The 17,528-nt window shown below is 45.3% G+C and overlaps 1 protein-coding gene across 4 annotated transcripts in view; it reads left to right on the top strand.

Moving 5' to 3' along the window:
* The window catches only part of PTK2B (protein tyrosine kinase 2 beta), a 998,240-nt gene that overhangs the window by 711,029 nt on the left and 269,683 nt on the right, over window positions 1-17,528 (top strand). For all 4 annotated transcript variants that reach the window (XM_069605649.1, XM_069605652.1, XM_069605651.1 and 1 more), the window contains one exon: window positions 10,312-10,358. In XM_069605649.1, the coding sequence (XP_069461750.1) occupies window positions 10,312-10,358 (47 nt within the window). The remainder of the gene's footprint in view (window positions 1-10,311; window positions 10,359-17,528) is intronic.

Genomic DNA, 17,528 nt, shown 5'->3' with positions numbered 1-17,528 from the left:
CCCTAGTCAAGAGCCTGATGAATTCTACCAAGATGACCAGGATGATCCGGATGTCACAATCATTGAGACCTTAGATATTGCAGCACCTGACTGTGGACATGCATCTCCTAGTGATGATCAACTTACTTAAAAGGCCTGTTGAACATTTCCACATCCACACTGAAGAGACAGCAGCTGATAGTAATGACTTTGTGGAAGACATTCTTAATTAAAAGAAGCCTGTCAGCCAGGCCATTCCCTTGCTGCAATCCATTAAAAAAAGAATGATCCCGTCTCTTTCTACACCTCCACTTACTAGGGCAGTCAACCCGAGAGTTGAACAAATATTCAGACCCTCACCTTCAGACTCTCTATACATTAGGGGACATGTCAAACCTGACCCTCTGGTAGTTACCACTACCAGAAAGAGAGCTGGTGTTCCACTCTCAACTTCAGAAGCACTCCCTAATAAAGAGTGAAAACGCATATACATGCTACGTAAACGCATAAAAACCTTTGGGGCGTACCTAACCAGAATTGCAAACAATACCGCACTGCTTGCAAGTTACAACAACAATACACAATAGAATGAGGTGCTAAAACACCTTTAGCCTCATAACGACTTTGGAGGTAGCCATGGTGCTATTAGCACCATGGCGGTGCTATTAGCACCATGGCTGCCTCCAAAATCGTGTACGGGTTCCCTGAATGGGGAAATACTGACTTTGGAAGGCCCGGTATTTCCTCCTTCAGGGAACCCGGGCCCCGTCCTTCCCCATTCGAGCCCCCATAGGGCTCAATGGGAATGGGGAGGGAGCTAACAACGGGCCCGTCAATTACGGGCCCGTTGTTAGCTCCCTGGTCCCCTCGCGGGACCCGCTATGGACGTCTGGAAAAACCAGACGTCCAGAGCAGGTCCCGCGAGGGGACCTGGTAATAGTGTGGAGTGGGTTTAACGGCACCGGCACCATTACCGATGACGTTAAACCCACTCCGCACTAGTCGTATTGAGGCCCCTTGACTCAGTGCCCGAACATGCTAAGTCACATCTCATCAAAATATCTACAGAGGGGAAGCAAGTGACACAAAACATACTTATAAAATGTCTTAGACTCAGCCGGCCGCCACTTCGGGGAAAGTCATTGCTGAGAGAACCCTACTAAAGAGACACTGTGGCTCTGTGATTCCAGGTTTAAACCCCAAACTCAAGCGGCACTTATCAACATGCCAATTGAAGCTGTAGTCCTGTTCTGAAAGGCTGTTGATGACCAACTTGAGACCATTCAAATGTATCATGAGACAATAAAAACATTAGGACAGATTACAAATAAGCTTTATGTCCAAAGGGGTGCCTTCTACACATGGTGTACATTTCATAACCAAGGGTTCAATAGATCTAACCAACCAGAATTTGGGGCATCTGGCTCGTCTTTCTACACTCCCCAATCTCAGTCTTCCTCTAATCAGTCCAACCAACACAGGGGGTTTTCCAGAGGAAAAGGTCAAGGCAGGGTTGCAGTGTCTAGACGCTCAGCTGCCCTGGCAACAAATGACATTCTGATATATGTTCTCTCCCATGCATCCCCAATTGGGGGTTGCATAGTACTGTTCACCCAGCAATGGAAAGGGATAACATCAGATTTCTGGGTGCGCACAACGGTGGCTATAGGGTACTCAATAGAGTTAATCGTAAACACCACGCCACCACCCTCCTCGTGCAAGAAAAATTTCATTGGAACATTTCCTTATCCTACAGGAGAAGATTTACATACTACTGGAAAAAGCAGCAATAAAGCTGGTACCACCTCTAGAGGAAATTAAGGGTATTTATTCAATGTACTTCCCTTGTTCCAAAGAAAGATTTAACAATGTGCCCAGTTCTGGACCTGCGCCCCACAAACACGTATGTCTAGCCTCAATATTTCAGGATTACTGCGTTGCAGGAGGTAATTGCCCTGCTAAAACAGGGGGATTACATGGCAACATTGGACATGAAAGATGCATACCTTTTATATTTCAATGTTGCCAGCTCAACAACAGTATTTAAGATTCAAAGTGGGGGACAAGCACTACCAATTCAAAGTGCTACCATTTGGCATAGCCTCAGCCCCCAGGGATTATAAAGGTCCTAGCAGTAGTGGCTGCCCACTTGAGAAGGCATTCCATTCAGTGTACCCTTACTTAGATGACTGGCTAATAACAAGAGACACACCTCCAATTTGTCGGCAGTACACCGAGCAAACAGTTGACCTACTGTTCCAATTAGGATTCTCCATTAATGAAAAAAGCCAAGGCTAGTGCCCAGCCAAGTAAAACAATTTCTGAGGGCACCAATCCAAACAAACAATGGCTTGGTCGTCCCCTCCAACTGAAGGTCCAAAACATGTTATTCCAAACCCCTCAGTACATAGCCAGTCATCAGGTAACAGTGCGAAAGGCAATGCTCCTTCTGGGATTGATGGCTTCCTGTATTTATCTAGTGTCACATGCCCGGCTGTGCATGCATCCTATGCAAGAGTGGCTAGCGAAACAATGGTCACAAGCAAGCGGTCTATGGGAGGATCTAGTGGTGTTTTCACAAGCTCTGTTTCAATCGCTGCAGTCATAATCCAAGGACAACGTGTTAAAGGGAAAACCTTTCAACACACCAACTATGGAAGCCATTCTTACTACAGACACATCCCTAACAGGGTGGGGAGCACATTTCCTCCATCACACTGCACATGGGGTGTGGACACAAGCACTAACCAAAAAACATATCAACCTTCTGGAACTACTAGCAGTCTTCAAAGCATTTCAAGTTTTCAGACCACAGCTAGTACGCATGATAGTACTTATCCTAACAGACGACACCACAGCCATGTTGTACATAGACAATCAAGGGGGGACACATTCTCTAGGGCTGGCCAAAGTAGCCCAGAACCTTTAGCTGTGGGCACTAAAACACACCAGGTTTCTACTGGCACAACATGTTCTAGGGGATCTCAATTCACTGGCAGTCGTACTAAGCAGAAGTGTGGTGCTACCCTCAGAACACGAGTGGAAACTAAACACTGACGTGCTACACAAAGTCTTCTCAGACTGGGGGTTCCCAGAAATTGACCTCTTTGCTACTCAAGATCACACACAATGCATAGACTACGTCTCGAGATTTCCCCAGAAAGGTACCGAAGGGAACACACTACTAATGAACTGGTCAGGGAAATTTGCGTACGCTTTTGGCCACAACACCTCTTCTCAACAAAATAGTCCACAAGCTACACCGGGAACAAGTAACACTTATCCTGATAGCTCCAATGTGGACATGACAAACATGATTCTCACACCTACAGATGATGTCCCTGTGCCCTCCCATGAAACTACTGTGTCCAGCCAACATGTTAACACAGGATCAAAGGATGACACTCCACCTGTGCCATCAGACAATGAATTTGCAGCCTGGCTCATGAGGTCATAGAATTTGGTCACCTTAATCTAGACCAAATATGCATGGACATTCTAAAAGAGGCACGTAAACCAAACACAAGACATAGCTATTTTAACAAATTGAAGCGTTTTGTGTTATGGTGCAAAGCAAGTTCCCTCAATCCAATTGAAAGCTCACCTTCAAATATAGTACACTATCTAGTATACCTGTTAGACTCGGGCTTAGTCTTCAACTCATTAAAAGTACACCTAGCTTCTCTCCCAGCATACACCACTTCGCAAAACAAGGTTTCACAGTGGAGGGTGCCTGTAATTAAAGAATTTATGGAGGGAGTCAAGAAATGATACCCTCCAATTTCTAATCCTACTCCCGCCTGGGGCCTAAATATTGTACTTACAAGGCTCATGGGTGCCCTTTTCGAGCATATGCACAAAGCCAGTCTTAAACATCTCACTTATAAGACAGATTTTCTTGTGGCTATTACATCTATCAGAAGGGTCAGTGAACTGCAAGCACTATCAGTGCAAGGTCCCTTTGTTTTTATCCACAAAGACAAGGTAGTACTAGACACAAACCCACAGTTCTCACCACAATTGATCTCAAAATTCCATGTGAACCAGTCCATAGAACTTCCAGCATTTTTCCAACACCCCATAATCGCAGCAGAAAAAAGCATTGATACCCTAGATGTAAGAAGGACTGTAATTTATTACCTGCAAAAGACTAAAGCTAGTAGAAAAACTGACTGTTTTTTTGTATCCATAGCCAAAGAAATAGAAGTGTACTCTATCTCGAAATCAGTCATTTCTAAATGGATTGTCAACTGCATCCAACATTGCCATTCTCTTGCTAAGAAAATGTTGCCATTTAAGCCTAGAGCACACTCGACTCGAGGCACATGGGCAACTCTAGCCTTAATAGCTTAATAGCAAATGTTCCCCTGGATGCCATTTGCAAAGCTGCTACTTGGAGTTCAATTCACACTTGCACCCAACATTACTGCTTAGACACACATCCTAAAGGTGATACACAGATGGGACATGCAGTGTTAAAACATCTGTTTGCAGCGCTACCTTCAAATAACCCCCCACTGTCTCCAAGTACTGCTCGGTAATCTATGCAAAGCATGTGATTCTAAGCAGATCCACAAGCCTCAGAAGGCATACATTACTCACCATAATCTGATGCTTGTATCTTCTTAGATTCACATGCGCCTACCCTTAATCACCTCTTGGTGTTGAAGGTTCTTGGTAAAACCGTCAATATTTTACATATTTTACACACCTCATGATCACGAACTACTCTCCATGCTTACACTTTACGCTCCCTTTTGTCAGAAACAAATAATCGGAGGGACCTTAATGCGTGAGGGATCATGGGTAGAGTCAATGTCACACTAGGGATAAGATTCCAAACACGTCCAGTCGACATCCCCTTTCGAACCTCGAAAACGTCATGCGCAATAATCCACATCTACCACTAGATGTCAGTCTATGCAAAGCATGTGAATCCAAGCATCAGAAATATGATTACGGTAAGTGATGTTCTCTCTCTCTCTTCTCTCTCTCTCTCTATCTTTTTCTTTCTCTCTCTCTCTCTCTCTCTCTTTCTCTCTCTCTCTCTCTTTCTCTCTCTCTCTCTATATATATATATATTCAATGAAAAAACTTTAAAGGGACGTTATGGTTAAGTTGGACTAATAAAAACCTATGAAATTCACTGAAAAAACATTGTTAAAGGGACGTTATGGTTAAGTCGCACTAATAAAAACCTATGAAATTCCGTAAAAATATTTTGTTAAAATGACGCTATGGTTACAAGTAAAATCGAAAAACCCCTGAAATTCGCCAGCTATGGTAAGCAAAGCAACCATAACTCGCGCCACCACCGTGCACTGCTAAGACTAACACCCAGGACATCAAAGATGACATCACATCCTACCTTTGAATAACTTTACCACATAGCCGGTCCCAGGTAGAAATAGCCACATTAACACCATTTTTCGTCCCTGGCGGTGAGGCCAGTAGCCAGATTGTCCGTGTCATGACCTTATGCCATGACCCAGACAATCTGGCAACTGCCCACGGCCACAGGCTATACCTCAGTCACCAAAGGTATATGACTATTTTTTGTACCTACATTATTACACTTGTCAAAAAATAAAACACGGGCACATTTGCAAAACCATGCTTTTATGTCCTTGCCAATGCTCCTCACGAGTTTGCCCGAAACCCGCCCATGTGTTATTTTTTTTAAACATTGAAGGTTGGGTCTATAATCTTTCTCAAAACTTTTGTCCACATTCGTCAAATAGCAACAAAGTTATAAGCCATCTAAAAATGTTGAGACCACCCCTCTAATTTCACGCCCTCTTGAGAAAATCTCACCAAACTTTAGAAAGCCATTTATATCTAGATCGTTCTGCCAAATGTTGTGCAGATTCATCAAATGACACCACGTGTATATGCCTTTACAATATTTTGCGACCCCACCTTTAATTTTGCCCCCTCTCGACAGAATCCCACAAAACTTTGCAAAACTATTCAGGATTAGTCCCAGAATAAAATTGCAAAATTGCATGCAGTTTCATTGAGTGGCGCAAAAGTTATAAGCCATCCAAAAACTCCTTTTCCCAACTCTGTAATGCAGAAATAGGAGTGTCCGCGAACACCACAGGACTTTCCCAGGACATCTGGAGTGTTTGCGGACTTTCGGGTGTGAAACAACCTGTTTTTTTTGGCTTCTTATGGCTATATCCCATCCAATTCTCATCCCCCCCATCACCCCAGAGATTGTTTGTTGAGTTTGACAAGTGAAATGCTGCTTTTTAAGAAAATAAAATTCACTGCACTGTCCGCTGACCCCAAAAAAGTCAGCGAATTCAAGATGGCAGGCGCTTCAAGAAAACCAACGCATATCGCGTTTTCCCGCCAGCCAATCAGCGGCCGTGGCCGATGTCCGTGGACCACGCAAAAGTCTGCAAATTTTTCGGCCAATCAGAGGCCAGTCAGCGGACAGCACAGCCAACCAGAGGCCAGTCCACGGACCGAACAGGGAAGTGAGTCTGCGGAGCGGACATAGATATCACTAATTTTTTTAACTTACATTACTGGACGGAATTTCACCAAATTAACAAAAACATGCGTTCGGGATCAAGCCGTCACTCCTGCCACAAATTTGGTGAAAATCCGTCCAGCGGTTTGGGCTGAAGGCGTAAGCAAAGATTTTATCCCATTATGTCTATGGGAAAAAAATAAATTTTGGGACCCCCCCTATAACTTTGCCCCCCCTGGACCAAACCTCACCAAACCTGTTTTAGTGGAGTTCAACTGGAGTTGATTTGTCTACATCCAATGACCTACCTCTTCTAGGCATTGTACTACTTTGTGTAGTGACTCGGCTGTCTCATTAACTCTAACATAAATCTGGGTATCATCAGCATATGAATGAAAACTCAAATCAAACTTCCTGAAGATACCCCTCAGAGGCTGAAGATATAGGTCGAACAGAAGAGGGAGCAACGAAGATCCCTGACAAACATAAAGATAGTACATCAGACAGGTGCCCTTCAAGGTTAACTCGAAGCACTCGATTAGAGAGAACAATCCAAACCACTCAATAGCATGGACAGATACTCTTCCCACTGATACTAATCGAGACAACAATATCTAATGATCCACCATATCGAAGGCTGCTGAGAGGTTGAACATCACCAAAAAGGATAACTTACCATTGTCAGCTGTTTTGAGGAGGTTGTCCCAGACTGCCAGAAAGGCAGTCTTGATTCCATGGGCTGGATGAAAACCTGACTGATATGTGGCAAGCAATGCATGTTTTTCCACGTGTGTCTGAAGCTTTTTCCAATCTTTTGGCTGCCCAAGAAAGGGCACTTTTGCATGTTATCTGTATCAAGAAAGGGCTTTGTTTTATTAGTGATGAGGCTACTGATAATTTCAATTCTGGGGGGACAGTGACTTCATCTAAAGAATGGCTAACAAATACTGTGATAAAAGGGGCAATAGCCATGGCATGTTTATGTGCAACGCAAGCCAGTATAGCATATAGCCTGTCATTAGTTGGTTTAAGCTTTTCCATAAGCAAAGTTATAGTCTATTTAGAGATCGGGCTGAAATCCAAGTGTGCTACCTCCTGCAAGGTAACTGATAACCTGAATTCTAAAATCCCATGCGCCTGATCAATCTTCTCTTGAATAAAAGGCATTTCCTCAACAACACACTTATTAAATGCATTGGCTTGAGACAAAGATGACGTGGGACCCACATTAATCCAGCTGGGCTGAAGGAAATTCAAAATGGTCAAAAAGAGCTGTCTCGGTTTATTCAAAGCAGATTAAATTTTCGTATGGAGAAACTCTGTTTTAGTCTCAAAGATATCGATTTTATATCTTTTGATGGCAAGTTTCACCTCATTCAAGGAGAGTGTATTTCTAGTTTTCCTCCATTCTCTTTCCAATTTCTGACAAAGTTGTTTCATTATGGCTAACGATTGGAAGTACCAGGAGTTTGACTGTTTCTTAAATTATCTGCGTTTAAAAGGAGCGTATGCCTCAGAGATTTGTTCCAGCTCTTTGATCCTGGAATCAAAATAATCAACGCATCCTAATGAGGTGTTAATAAATGCTAGGGTGTGGGCTAGTTTTGGATCCGGAATAAGGAGAAGATCTTTCTTCCTATGGCACTTGGCCATAGTCTTTGCTTGACCAGTTCTCATGGTCTTACCTACACCATTGAAAGAAAGAAATCTTATAAAATAGTCAGACCAAGATACAGCTTGAGTACTGAGCATCGACATGCCTGAACCACGTGCCAGAACTAGATTGAGGCAATGGCCATGTTGGTGAGATGAAGAGACAGCGAGAGGTAGTAACCCGTGGTGATATATGTCAGATCTCCCCTAGAAGGCGTTTACAGAGTTTAGCCACCAAAAAGCCAAAACATCATCCAAGAGCCTGCAATCTTATGCAGGATGATGACTACTCTACCAGTATTTGTTCTAAGTCGCATCTCTCTGCTTTCTATGGATCATTTGTCACCACAACCCCTATGTCTTTGGTCACAATTACCTCAATGTTTGCCATAGAAATTGTATGTAATTAAATAAGCAGCTCACAAAGGACTATTTGAGCAATAAAACCAAGCCTGGGGGACGGGGGGGGGGCGGTCATTACTGTGTCAGGTAATGCTCCATAGTTACAGGCCTGAGCTAAGCGAGGGCCTTAACAAAGGACCCAGGCCATTACCTGATGAGATAATGCCCCCCCGGCGAGGGGCCCATAGCTATTAGTACCCTGGCCCTTTAGACTAACCACAGAAAAAATAAAAAATGGCCTCCACGGATTGGGAAATGAAGTCTGTTCTCCCTTTCCATGGCAGGCATTAAAACAGTTAAAAAATAGTAAACAAAGCAGATGGCCACCATGGAAAGGAAGAAGGGACTGCATGTAGTGCCTTCTCCCTTTCTATGGAGGTGTGTACCAGCGTGTCCGCTCCTAATCAGGACCAGATTGAAGAAGGTAAATGGGGCAGGAGGGGGAGCAATCTAAGGCAATGGGGAGTTGGAGAGGGAGGGGGGCACTTACCTTGTTCTCCAGCTGGAGAGATGGTGGCCTCCAGCCCTGAGGTGGCTCAAAGCAGTGGGATTACTGCATGATAATGCCCCCGTTACGACCATCCCTATTGGTTGTGAGGACAAAACCACACCCTTGCTGGGTACTAATAATTAATAGAATTCTTTATTTGTAGGCAATCTAGATTTCTACCTTGAGACATTGTTTTAAATAAAGACTTTATCCAAAAGTGAAGGTGATTCTAAGACATTTCTTCTTTTCCCTGTGGTTCAAATTGTGCATGTGCGAGGTAAAAATACATTAAAACAAATCCTTGTTATAGTATGCATGTAGCATTGTTCAAGTCTTTGTTGACTCCCCTCATCGAGACCTCATCCTTGATGCTGTAATCCAGTCTCTTCCTGGCCACAGGCAACAACACTGTATTTTACATACAGGATATAATGTTCGAGAGGCTCTGGGCAAATGTCCTCTGCCAGTTGTCCAATGTTCACAATAATAGTAGCCTGTTCAATCCTGGTGGTCTCTTCTCTGCATAGCGGCACCCAGCTAAACCATTTGTTTTGCAATAAAGTATTTTTTCTTCCGAGACTCAGCGGCGCCAGTTTTTGATCCATCGCATTCCTCAAATGAGCGACAACTCTTTTCATATAACGACTCCAGCTACTTTTGGTTATTGACTCCTTAGTTGCCACTAATGTTTATATGTTTTGGACTTTCAGATCCTTGCCATCTAACATAGAAAGGGAGGTCCCAAAAAGTAACACCTGACGCCCCTACAGAGCGTCTAAATCGCATTGTTAATAAATATGGTTCACGTGCATAGAGAAAGGGCCAACATGAGTATTGCATGCAATGCAACTGGACCTACCATTAACTTGACCTTCCACGTGTCGCCCAATTTGACTGTGGAGCTGCTTAAAGCTATGCCTGGCCTTGTTAAAACATTTAGTTGTAGAACTGGGATATGATTTCAGCTCAAATAATTTCCATGGGTAACATGTATGACCCATACTGCCTTAAAAGTCATGATCAAGAATGTTTCTATTTGTTTAAATGTTCATATGTTTTATATAAGGAGTAGGGGTACAGCTGTCAGAGAAAAATGTACTGCACGTCGTATTTAGGGTACCAATGAGTGCGGTGTGCAGATGTTTACATGTTTCTATTTAACTGCAGTACATTGTATTTGTATAATTCAGCATCACCTTTTTGTAGATGTACATGGACACCTATACAATGAATTTTAGGTTCTGAGAAATGGGTGCTCCATGCATTGGCTATGTTGACGATGTTGGATATTCATTATACTCCCTAGGGACTCAGAAGAGAGGCGATCAAAGCTCATGGGAGGGGACAGCATGGGTAAGTTCTATTCTTTTAATGAGCCCTGTGTACAGACATGAGGGCAGAGGCTGCACCCATTGTATGGTCTTGTTATTTCTTCCCCAAGGATTTCAAGGAATTTCGTGATGGCTTGTATTGCAAGGTGTACTTTTCTTTTTCCAATAATTCATTGATCGCTGATCTATAAACTGTTGTCGGCTTCTGGTGCTGTGGCCATTAGAAGGAATCACCGGGGAGGATGACAAGAAAAAAGAAGGGCGGGTGATGGGGTGGTCTGAGGTGCAAATTGATACATAAGGAAAAGCAGCTGAAGGATCAGATAAACCTCTGTTATTAATGTACCCCTTGCTTGCCAACTATGTTTTCCACATTATTTTTTTAGGTATTATTGAGGCTTTTATTAGCCTCCGGTTGTTGCAACCTTAAATAAATTACATACAGAGTATTTCTATGTCCAGCTACTACTGATATATATGCACCCTGTGGAATGTTGCATTACCTCTGGGTGATGTTATTGTTTATGTTGGATATTTAAGTAAGCTAATAGTAAAAGGAGTAGAATGATGGGCAACGTTACCTTGGAGTGGGGTTAGATGCCCGCTGAACGGATAGCCTTGTGTCTATTTGTGCTATGTTTATACTGTTTATGTGTGTTGCCTAGAGGTGGAATGGCAGTAATGATAAGATAATACTGCTACTGGTGATGTAGGCTTTGGTATTCTTAAATTCAGTACTAACGCCTATAAGTACTGCGTTTGCCGCAGGAGGAATCTTGCTTGAATTGCTACACAAGATTCAGGTTCTCCGGGTTAGACTCTCCCGTATGGGTGGTCGTGCCTTCTCAAATGTTGCAGCCAAGGCTGAGAACTCCCTCCCCCGTTCCCTGTGTGCCACTTCTGAGCATCTTCCTTTTCACCGCTTCCTAAAGACTTTTCTGTTCTGAAGTCCCTTTTCTCTTTCTGTTTCTGCTGGAGCGCGCCATGATGCCTTAAGGCGAACATGCGCTATATAAATTACGTTAACATAACAAGAACACTTTATTAAGCTGTTAGTATTTCTGTTATTATTGTAAAAATCATAATTGTCATTATTCTGTTAATTTGTATTATGAAAATACAGCAACTGTAACATGAACAATAATAGTTATAATAAATAAATATTGATAAAATATATATTTCTGATGTTTGTTAATCTGCTTAGAATCACATGCTGTGCATAGGTCCGACATCCAGTGGTCACTGCAGAGTATTGCATTTTGTTTTTCGTAGTCGAAAAGGGGACGTCGACAAGGCGTGTCTGTAACACTATCCCTATAGTGATGTGCGTTGTACCCACAATCCCTCATGCGTCGAGGTCCCTCAGATTGTTTTTTTCCGCCCAGCTTATGGTCGCCTTACGCGGAGCTCCTAGAGCGACATTGCTAAACAATTACTGCGGACCTCGGTCCTTAATATATACTTATTGTTAAAAGATCCCTCCCCTCGACGTTAGCTGTGAAGCTGTTTCTCCGCCGAGCAAGTTTTCGACGGAGGAGAAGAGACGGAGGAGATCCTTCGGCGCTGCCGAACACGTGGCCAGGCCTCGCCGGCCAACATACAGTAGGGAGAGTGGGGGTTTCCAACTTTTACCTTCTCGTCGAAAATGTCTTTCTTTCTCCCCTATCTTTCCCTTGGGGTTGTTATCACCAGTTTTTATTGCCTCAGCTATGGAGAGGACACCTTTTAAGTTTTGCCCACGCTGTAGGGGCAAATATACTTGGAAGGACAAACACAAGCTCTGTAATCGTTGCTTGCCCCTCGATCATAAAGAGGACAGCTGCGCGGCCTGTAAGCTCTTGAAACCAAGAACTCTTAAAGAACGGAAAGTTAAGAGGTGGGCGGACTACGCGATGTCGAAGTCAGTTTCCTCACCCGCCGCCGCTGTTACAGAAAGTGACGAGGAGGGTGATAACTCGACGTCCGTTACAGAAGTCATTAACCCCCAGAAGGAGCGCTCGCGCTCCTCGACGTCCGTCCCCGGCCCCGACGGGCTCGGCTCACGCCCTGCTTATGGGGATGAACACCCCGGCAACAAGGACGCACACAGACCCCATAGGCCTAAGCACACAACCCACGGCTCTTCTTCGTCCAGGACGAAGGATCCACCAGCGCCGAAGGGGACGCAGGGCACTCCGGCGTCGACCTCAGACCGCAAGGGTCTCAAGCCCCACCCGCAAACGCAGCCGCGACCAGCGATTGGGCTTTTATCTAATACGGGCGCTTCCTCAAAAACATCCGACGTAACGCTCCATAGAGCGGCCGTCGAAAAACAACGCGCAACGCAGGCAACGCCGACTCCAGAACCCTCGACTGACGAACTCGTCGTCGAGAGTCTGGCAAGAATTGTTTCCGAGGACAAACGTAAGCGGACGACGAAACAAACGTCGAATGCCGCACCCAAGGATATAGAAACGCCGAAAAAGCACAAGAGTAGCCAGGAACTGCCCCATCCATCTAAAGGCACTTCCGAACTACCGGAGGGCTTTTCTGAGGGCGACGGAAACCTTTCGTCGACGTTGTGGGAGCGTTCGAAGCATTTTGAAGGTGACAACACTGATTTCCTCCCTCTAGACTATTCAGGGGTTCCCCATGAGACCCTGGAAAGACTCCATTCTTGTATGGAAAAGATGGAGAGGTTTTTGGGTAGCCAAAACCCACCCACACCCAAAAGACCAAGAGAATGGACCCAGGATGACCCTAGGGTCAAGATTCCTAGGCTGTTTCCCCCTTCTACAGATGCATATGACCTCACTGAAGAGGAGCAATACCTCCAGGATGATGAGGAGTGTTTAGGTGGAGAGGAAGAACTTGAGGAGGAGAGGTTTGAGGAAGACCCTTACACTAGCGCAGGAGCTTTTGAAGAAGATACAGCTACCTCACAGCCCTGGCACTCCCCATCAGTGCACTCAGACCCTGATGTCTTTCATCCTTCTCCTCCCAAGGACTCACCTATTGGGAACACCTCCCCCATAGATGACCAGCCTTCACTTAATGCACTATTGCGCAAGGCAGCAGCGCATTTTGAAATAGACACAGGGGAAACCCTTCCGGACATAGACTTCGTAGAAAAGGTTATTAAAGAAAAAGCCCTGGTCAGCCAGTCCATTCCGCTCCTGGCTTCTATAAAGAGAAGAATAACTCCTTCCCTTTCCAATCCGGCCTTAGTCAGAGGGGTCAACCCTCGGATAGAAAAGCTCTTCAGCCCTTCGTCTTCTGACCCTTTGTACATCAGGGGACATTCTATTCCGGACTCTCTGGTAGTGACTAACACAAGAAAGAGAGCGGGGGTACCACTATCTACTAGTGAGGCACCACCTGACAAAGAGGGCAAGAAGCTCTTTGCACTTGGGAAGAGAATCACGACATCCGCTGCCTTCTCAACCAGGATCGCGAATAACAATTCCCTACTAGCTAGCTACGCAGATGCACAGTGGAGCAAGCTGCGCAGCGAAGCAGAGGATGCACCAGAACCCCTGCGTTCACGCCTGTTGGCTACTATATCAGAGGGAACTCTTGTAAACCAGGGCATCGTAAAGAACTCCTTAGATGCCGCAGAGACAGCTGGCCGCTCCCTGGTTCAGGGAATACTTCTCAAACGCCATGTCTGGCTGCGCAATTCGGGATTTAAGCCAGAAACCCAGGCTTCCCTAATAAATAAGCCCATAGAGCAAACACATCTGTTTGGGAAAGCAGTTGATGAGGCCCTAGAACATGCGAAGAAGGAGTTTGATACCATCAAGACTCTTGACCAAATTTCTAGGCCTCCTAACAGATGCAGCTATGGCAATAGATGCTCCTTTCGTGGCCAACGCCAGCAGCAAAGCCAACAACAATTTTACTCTGCTACCAACTGGCCCTCTAACCAAAGCACCCAGTTCAGTCAAAGAGGCCAACGTCGTGGCAAAGGAAGAGGGCGCGGCTCCAGTCCTAAAGGCCCCACGCCCAATACCAACAAATGACCCAAAGATTCGGGTCCCCTCCCATGCATCACCGGTCGGGGGCCGGCTAATATCGTTCCTTTCAGCATGGGAGGGAATAACGTCAGACCGCTGGGTATTATCCACCATAGCCCACGGATACTGCATCGAATTCAACGGTTCCCCGAAATACAGACCCCCACGGAACCGACGCATGACACCCGAACACCTCACTATTCTTCTTCAAGAAGAAGAAGAGCTACTGAAAAAAGAAGCTATAGAGGCTGTCCCCCTATCTCAGGTAACAGAAGGTATTTATTCAGTGTACTTCCTTGTACCCAAAAAGGACTTAACCATGCGCCCTGTATTAGATCTGCGCCCAGCGAACAACTTTGTCAAACCCCAAAAGTTTCGTATGGTGACCTTGCAGGAAGTAATCCCACTGTTATCACAGGGGGTTTACATGACAACACTAGACATGAAAGATGCATACTTTCATATTTTAATGTTGCCAGCGCACAGAAAATACCTCAGGTTCAAGAGAACAAACACTATCAGTTCAGAGTACTACCCTTCGGGATAGCATCTGCACCAAGGGTATTTACGAAAGTACTGGCAGTGGCAGCGGCCCACCTGCGCAGATTATCCATCCCGGTTTACCCGTACCTCGACGACTGGCTCATAACAGGGGATTCTTACGAAACATGCTTGTCCAATACCCAAAGGACCGTAGACCTTTTGTCCCAACTGGGCTTCTCCATTAACGAAAAGAAGTCCAGCTTAGACCCCAGCCAAATCAAACAATTCCTAGGGGCTCTAATTCGAACAAAGGACGGCCTCGTCTTCCCCTCCAACGAGAGGGTCCAAAACATGCTGTTTCAGATCCCCCAATATGTGGCAGGTCGAGAGGTCACGGTACGCAAAGCAATACGCTTGCTAGGGATGATGGCGTCATGTATTTATTTGGTACCTCACGCGCGCCTGTGCATGCGCCCAATGCAAGAGTGGCTCTACAGCCAGTGGTGTCAGGCCAGCGGACAATGGGACGATCTGGTGGCGGTCTCGCAGGCCTTGGTTCTCTCGCTGCGGTGGTGGACAAAGGAAAACCTGTTATTAGGGAAAACTTTTGCCACACCCGCAGTGGAAGCCACTCTAACCACAGACGCATCCCTTACAGGATGGGGGGCTCACCTATCCCATCAGACTGCTCACGGAGTGTGGACTCCGAGCTTAGCATCCAAGCATATAAACCTGCTGGAACTGTTAGCAGTGTTCAAAGCACTGAAAGCCTTTCAGGAACACTTACAAGGAAAGACAGTGATGGTCCTCACAGACAGCACCACAGCCATGCACTATCTCAACAAGCAAGGGGGCACTCACTCTCCAGGACTGTCCAAGCTGTCCCAGAATATATGGAAGTGGGCTCTCAAACACAACATGTTCCTACTATCACAACATGTACCAGGGGAACTCAATCTACTAGCAGACAAACTCAGCAGAGACTTCCCCCTACCCAAAGAGTACGAATGGCAATTACACGAAAACATCGTCTTAGACGTCTTCACGCAATGGGGTTTCCCGGAAATAGACCTGTTCGCAACACTGGAGAACTCACAATGCCAAAGTTACCCCTCCAGGTACCCCCAGAACCAGTCCAAGGGGAACGGTCTGTTGATTCAATGGTCAGGGAAATTTGTTTACGCCTTTCCCCCGACTCCCCTCCTCAACAGAGTGGTGCACAAGATGCACCAAGAGCAGGTTACCATGATACTAGTAGCCCCAATGTGGGCCCGGCAGCCATGGTTCGCTCACTTCATGGAGATGTCCCTATCTCCCCCAATGAAACTTCCCTGCCCGTACAACATGCTGTCACAAGACAAGGGCATGACACTGCATCCATGCCCTCAGACCATGAACTTAGCAGCCTGGCTCCTGAGATCATAGAATTTGGACATTTACATCTCCCTCAAAGATGTATGGACATCCTCAGGGAAGCCAGAAAACCTAATACTCGCCACTGCTATTCTAGCAAGTGGAAAAGATTTGTCATCTGGTGTAGAAGTAAGAACATCAGCCCGGTTGACTGCTCTGCCACTAACATTATTCTGTACTTGACCCATTTACTGGATTCAGGTCTAGTGTTTAATTCCATTAAAGTCCACCTAGCAGCACTTTCTGCATACACCACTTCCCAACTTAAAGTGTTGTGGTGGAAGATACCAGTTATCAAGGCCTTTATGGAAGGGGTAAAGAGAATACACCCCCCGATAGCTAACCCAGCTCCCGGATGGGACTTAAACGTGGTACTTTCTAGACTCATGGGCACTCCCTTCGAACCCATGCACAAGGCAACTCTTAAATACCTCACCCTTAAGACTGCTTTCCTAATAGCTATAACCTCCATTAGGAGAGTTAGTGAACTACAGGCTCTTTCTGTACTAGACCCCTTCGTATCAGTTCACAAAGATAAGGTGGTTCTTCGCACACACCCAAGGTTTGCACCAAAATTCATCTCGAAATTTCATGTAAACCAATCTATAGAACTACCAACATTCTTTCAAAACCCTTCCAGCTTGGGAGAAAAAAGTCTGCATACACTAGATGTACGCAGAGCTGTCATGTTCTACATGGAAAGAACCAGACCACTGAGAAAGACTAATCAGTTCTTTGTCTCGGTGGCAGCAGGAAGAGAAGGAGATGCAGTCTCTAAGTCCACTATATCTAGATGGATTGTACAATGCATCACTCTCTGTTACACTCTTGCTAAGAGAGAACTACCCTTCAAGCCAAGAGCACATTCCACTCGAGGAACTGGGGCTTCCATAGCATTCATTGCAAATGTTCCCCTTGAGTCCATCTGCAAAGAGGCTACCTGGAGTTCTGTGCACACCTTTACAAAACAAAACTGTCTAGATGCACACTCTAGATCTGACTCCCAGGTGGGACAGGCAGTATTAAGACATCTTTTCTCTACTGTTCCTTCTTATAACCCACCGCCAACTCCGGGTACTGCTCGCTAGTCTATGCACAGCATGTGATTCTAAGCAGATTAACAAACATCAGAAGACAATGCATTACTTACCGTAAAAGCATTTCTGATGGTTGTATCTGCTTAGATTCACATGCGCCCGCCCTTCCTCCCCGCTCGGATGGAAGGAACATAGACATCCTCTACTATATTTCTCTCTTTTCTGTACTCACTCACGTCTAGAAGGCTCCCTCAGGGCAGAAAA

Source organism: Ambystoma mexicanum, chromosome 4p (assembly GCF_040938575.1).
Source record: "Ambystoma mexicanum isolate Mex_15411 chromosome 4p, UKY_AmexF1_1, whole genome shotgun sequence".
NCBI classification, from domain to species: domain Eukaryota; kingdom Metazoa; phylum Chordata; class Amphibia; order Caudata; family Ambystomatidae; genus Ambystoma; species Ambystoma mexicanum.
This window is presented reverse-complemented; position numbering and strand designations above follow the sequence as displayed.